At 41.4% G+C, this 6,063-nt stretch overlaps 1 protein-coding gene across 1 annotated transcript in view; it reads right to left on the bottom strand.

The window, feature by feature from the left end:
- Window positions 1-6,063, bottom strand: part of ZFP62 (ZFP62 zinc finger protein) — a 29,876-nt gene that overhangs the window by 9,437 nt on the left and 14,376 nt on the right. The window contains exon 3 of the mRNA XM_019661433.1: window positions 5,430-5,435. Coding sequence (XP_019516978.1) covers window position 5,430 — 1 coding nt within the window. The 5' untranslated portion in view covers window positions 5,431-5,435. The remainder of the gene's footprint in view (window positions 1-5,429; window positions 5,436-6,063) is intronic.

The raw sequence follows: 6,063 nt of genomic DNA on the forward strand, positions 1-6,063 counted from the left end.
AGTGTGCTCTTTTCTTTCCCTCACCCCTATACATCTGAAAGAGCCCCTAAGACCAGCTGATTCTACTGCCTAAACACTTCTCAAGTTCCCACCCTCAACTCCATTCCCACTGCTAACGCCTAGTTTAAGCCCCTCCTAAAGTCCCCTCTGAACTTCTGTCATTCTCCCTACCTTCCTTCTTACCCCTGTTCAAGTCTTCCTCCAACAGGTGTCAGGAGTTTTGAAATGCACACTTAGTCACTCACCAATGGCAAATCTTCCCAGGCTACCTAGTGTGGCACTTGAAGCCTTCTGCATCTGGCCACCTGAAATGACTTGTTGGACACCAAATGGGCCATGCTAATTAACCCCTCACTGTCACTGCACTTACTGGTCCTCAGCCCTGATGGACCCTTTCCCTTGACGCTCTCTGACAGGCTGATTCTTAGACTCCTTCATGTCCTCTGGGATTCCCTGTTTGACTGGCTGCTGACTGGCCTGGTCTGCAGGATCACAAATATAATACTTCACCGCTTACCTCTTTGACCTAGGCAGATGTTAGCAGTCTCCCTGTTCCAGCCCTGCCTAACCTCCTCTGTTTGGGTAAGGGCACAGTGTCCCATCACCCAATGTAGTTCACCCAATCCTCTTAATGACTGAAATCAAAACAGACCAACATTAATGTGCATCTTCATTGAAAATAGATGGTTTGCAATGAGATTCATATTAATCAATACTAAGAAAAAGAATCTAAGAAAAGGTCAGTCAAAAACACAGGCAGAAATGCACCAAGACAGATAAGATCTCAACACAGGAATTGGGAGTTGCTGGGACACATTTAAGCTGTAGCAGCAGCATTTACCCTAGTGCTGGTTTTATATGTCTTGGTGCTTTCTCTATGGAATTTCCTTTAAAATATTTCAACAAATCAAAAATAAAAAGAGAAAAGTGAAACAAATGTAGCAGAATCCTGATAATTGCTGAATATGAGCTATGGGTATATGGAGTTCGTCGTAGTCTACTCTTCTGTATGTTTAAATTTTTTAATAAAAAACTCATACTAGTTGCAGAGGGAGAATGGATTAAGAAGAGAGAGAGAGCTGAGTACTGGAGTCCAGAAGGTTATTATAATCAAATATGAGTGATGTGGTGGTAGCTGTGTCATGTGCCCACCATGGCACAAGAGAAGAAATCATTCCAAAAGCATAACTCTTGCATAGAGAGGGCAAGAAAAGTTTTAATTTCTTAACAGTTCTAACGGTTAGATTGGAAACTCCTCTCTAATCAGTTCTCAACAGGGAGCATGACGCAGTAGACTGGTTGCATCAGTCAAGTCTCAGCCACAGCCAGCCATCCACTCCTTCAAATTACATGACCCACAACCACTGGGCACCTCTGGACTTGTGTCATGTTCTGACACCAATGCCTATAAAAGCTCATGCAGACAGTATGAACCTGCCCTTAATTCTTGTTGTCCCTGTCCCAGAGTCAGGAGACACTTCTCAAAAGCCAAAACAACTCACCAGAGAGCAACTGTTGCTCCCTCTGGCTGAAATTTCTACCTGTTAACTTCCTGCAACAAGCAAGAGGTATAACAACACATCAGCAGGTACTCTGGATTTCCAACCATATTCCACAAGTCAATCTGCCATCAAGGGTCACATCTGGATTCTGTATCTTCAATTATTGAATATTGTATTTGACTTGGAGATGACCAAGTCATCTCCTCTTTCTTCAGGGAGAAAAGAGAAAACAAGAGGGAATGTGAAATAAAATGCTTACCAATTCAGAAGAAAGAGTACCTAGGTAGTGGGAGAATAGGACAAATGAAAAATGGGACCAAGCAGTGACAGAAGTGATATGCAGATGGGAAGAGAGAATATGGTTTGTGCTTTAGTTATTATTGAATTTATAGTTTATGAATACCAGGACAGTAAATGGCTAACATGAGTTGGTTCTATTGCTTAAAAGTAGAAATTTTTAAAAAAGTAGAAATAAGAGTTAAAGGTAATTGTTTTCTCAAAGTGAAAAATGAAATAGAACATTCTCATACCTGGTAGTGGAGAAGAAATTTCTAGTCGTCCTTGGGAATAAGTTAAGCAAAGGAGATTCTGAAAGGGAGACTGAGAGATTTTCTGAAATTCAAAGGGGTGGAGACTGGCTTGAAGAGAGTCGTTAATTGAATTAGTTTATTAGGTTTCTGTAAGGCTAAATAAATATAAACATAAGTCTCAGGAGAGAAAAGCTAATTGGTTTTATTTGTTCTTTAAACACTCTACATGACTTATAATAACGATTTGGCATATTTAACAATCTATCAATAACTGGCTGAATTGATGTAAAATAAAAATGATTTTATGATTGTTTAATCCCTTCTTTAAAAACGCTTGCTCAAATATGCCCTACTACAATGTCACTGAGTGTAACATTGTTTGAAGTAACAAAACTTGGAAACCCCAATGTCCCTGATTAGATCTAAAAATTATAGAACATCCAAAACATCTAAACAATGGCTAATCCAATACCACAGCACTGTAAAACAAACAAACAAAAAGCTCTTTGTGTTCTGATGAACTCTAAGAAGGGGCAGAATTTTGAAGTGACTTACCATCTCTGTGAAAAAAAGAGGGAACTAACTACATTCATATTTGCCAGTATTTGCATAAAGAAACTCTGGAAGGATATGCTCAAATAAACTAAATGTAGTTATCTAAGGGGGTTGGGCCTAGGAAGATGGCTGCGTGAGAGGAAACCTTTTCGCTGATAACTTTTTATATCTTAGATATCTGAACCATATGACTATATTACACAAACATTAAAAAAAAAACCCCAAAAAACCCTCGAACTTTCAAAAAGAAAACACGCCTAGTGGCCACCTTGTCCAAACGTCTTAGAGCAGCACGCCCAGCCGTGGCACCCCATTCATCTTTCCTATCCCCTCCGCCTGGGTTTCCGTAGGCTGTTCCCGGTCTGGGAGCCTTCTCGACCTCTTTCTCCCAACCTAGCCAACTTCTCTGCTTGCGGAGCCCAGGGCACACATCTCGTCTGTACACAGGTGCGCTTCCCCCAGGAGAACAGCCGGGAAGTGCCTCCCGAGGGCTCGATCCGCACCAGCACCATGTCTCAACATCACCCCTCCATCAAAGAAAAAAAAAAGGGGGGGGGGTCGGATCAGATCACCCCTAGGGGTCCCTCTAACGCTCACATTCATTCTCAAGTTCCAAGGCTAAACTTAAGTGCAACGGGGGTCCCGACAAGGGGAGCATTTTAAAGCGCTAATTTTCACGGTTTCCCTCCCTCCCGAGACAGCATCGAATAGTTGAGAAACACGGGCGCCGGGCCTTTCTTTGGACACCGGGCAGCCCTAGCCTGACCCTGACCGCTCAGACGGCCAGAGCTGGNTTGCCTACTAAAAGAAACCAGGTGGATTCCAGGCTGGGGGCAGGTGACATACAAGACGACTGGGACATCTTGTTATATTAGCAAATAAGAAGATGCTAAAAAAAATGATGGGGACATGTCAACATACAAGACCATAAGAGCCAGCTTGAATAGTCAATTCAGCCTCCATAATAATTAAGTGCAGTAATGAATTACAAACTATTGAAAATAGGATTTCCTGAGTCCATACAGATACAAACAGGGAAGAAAGGGAGGCCTCTTGCTTACAATAGAATGCCAGGGCTGCTGGTAAATGTGGAGAGTAGTAGAGTTGGAAAAAAACAAAATCAACATTCTATAACTACCGGAGTAAAAAAATGAATCAGGAGAATTATCAACGTATTATAAATTGGGGAGAGGGGGGGCATTTTGACAAGGAACAGTTTATCTGCATGGTCTTATCTTAAACTATTCCCCCAGACAGCAAGGGAAAAATAGTAATTACACAGTGGAGAAATTAGATGATGCCTTGGCCAAGTGCTGTGAATTGTCACCAATGGGAGTAGATGGGCATCATGTGTTTCCAGGAGTGACACTCTAAAGACACATCACCTATGAAAATGCACTAACTACCTGAATTGAATCAGAAGGAAACATAAGATAAATCCAAAATGAAGAACATTCTACGAAAAAGTATTTGTATTCTTCAAAAGTATCCTTTTCATAAAAGACAAGGAAAAGCTATACAAATGTTCCAGATTAAAAAAGGCTAGAGAGACTTGACCACTAAATTCAATACATGACCTGGAGTGGATTTGTACTGGAGGGAAAAATTATTATAAAAAATAATTGTGTCAACTGATAAAATTGGAATATGGATGGTTAGACAAAAGTAGTACCAACTTTGAATTTACTGAAGTTGACAGTTGTACTGTATTTGTTCAGGCAAATGTGCCCATATTCTTAGCAAATATACACTGAAGTATTTAGGAATAAATGGCCTTGATGTATGTAAGTCACTCTCAAATGGTTTAGAAGAAATAATTATATGTATAAAAGAACAAGAGAGAGAGAAAAAACAAAATGAAATAAAGTAAAATGTTTACAGGTGAGTATGAGGTAAGGGTATCTTTTTACTATTCCTAGTCTTGAAATTTTCCTGTATATTTGAAATTATTTCCAAATAAAAAGTTTATAAAAGTAAAAAAAAGTACATTTAAAATTCTCTCACCTATATTTTTCCCTCCAGGTACTGCTTTCACATCCTACTTCCTGCTCACAGTTGTCTTGAAAAAGTGATCTTCAAGTTCCCATGTCCCCTCATGCCTCATCTACTCAATCTGATTTCTTAGACACCTCGCTGTATTAGCGTCTTCCAGGCCACGCACAAGCTCCTCAGCCTGCTGCCCTTTGGATGCTCCTGGGCCCCAGTTCCACCCTTCCTCTTCTGACTCTACTCCTCCTCCAACAGATGGCAGCTCCATCTATATGCGCAGCTCCTACCACTCCTATAAGCTGTCTTGCAGAGCCTCATCTCTGGCTCAGACCCCTCTCTTCAATTGCAGACCCTCATATTCATCCCTGTCCTCCCCTTTGCCTAAATCAGAAGTGTGCTCTTTTCTTTCCCTCACCCCTATACATCTGAAAGAGCCCCTAAGACCAGCTGATTCTACTGCCTAAACACTTCTCAAGTTCCCACCCTCAACTCCATTCCCACTGCTAACGCCTAGTTTAAGCCCTTCCTAAAGTCCCCTCTGAACTTCTGTCATTCTCCCTACCTTCCTTCTTACCCCTGTTCAAGTCTTCCTCCAACAGGTGTCAGGAGTTTTGAAATGCACACTTAGTCACTCACCAATGGCAAATCTTCCCAGGCTACCTAGTGTGGCACTTGAAGCCTTCTGCATCTGGCCACCTGAAATGACTTGTTGGATACCAAATGGGCCATGCTACTTAACCCCTCACTGTCACTGCACTTACTGGTCCTCAGCCCTGATGGACCCTTTCCCTTGACGCTCTCTGACAGGCTGATTCTTAGACTCCTTCATGTCCTCTGGGATTCCCTGTTTGACTGGCTGCTGACTGGCCTGGTCTGCAGGATCACAAATATAATACTTCACCGCTTACCTCTTTGACCTAGGCAGATGTTAGCAGTCTCCCTGTTCCAGCCCTGCCTAACCTCCTCTGTTTGGGTAAGGGCACAGTGTCCCATCACCCAATGTAGTTCACCCAATCCTCTTAATGACTGAAATCAAAACAGACCAACATTAATGTGCATCTTCATTGAAAATAGATGGTTTGCAATGAGATTCATATTAATCAATACTAAGAAAAAGAATCTAAGAAAAGGTCAGTCAAAAACACAGGCAGAAATGCACCAAGACAGATAAGATCTCAACACAGGAATTGGGAGTTGCTGGGACACATTCAAGCTGTAGCAGCAGCATTTACCCTAGTGCTGGGTTTATATGTCTTGGTGCTTTCTCTATGGAATTTCCTTTAAAATATTTCAACAAATCAAAAATAAAAAGAGAAAAGTGAAACAAATGTAGCAGAATCCTGATAATTGCTGAATATGAGCTATGGGTATATGGAGTTCGTTGTAGTCTACTCTTCTGTATGTTTAAATTTTTTAATAAAAAACTCATACTAGTTGCAGAGGGAGAATGGATTAAGAAGAGAGAGAGAGCTGAGTACTGGAGTCCA

The sequence above is a fragment of the Hipposideros armiger genome, unplaced genomic scaffold (genome assembly GCF_001890085.2).
Source record: "Hipposideros armiger isolate ML-2016 unplaced genomic scaffold, ASM189008v1 scaffold_347, whole genome shotgun sequence".
NCBI lineage: Eukaryota > Metazoa > Chordata > Mammalia > Chiroptera > Hipposideridae > Hipposideros > Hipposideros armiger.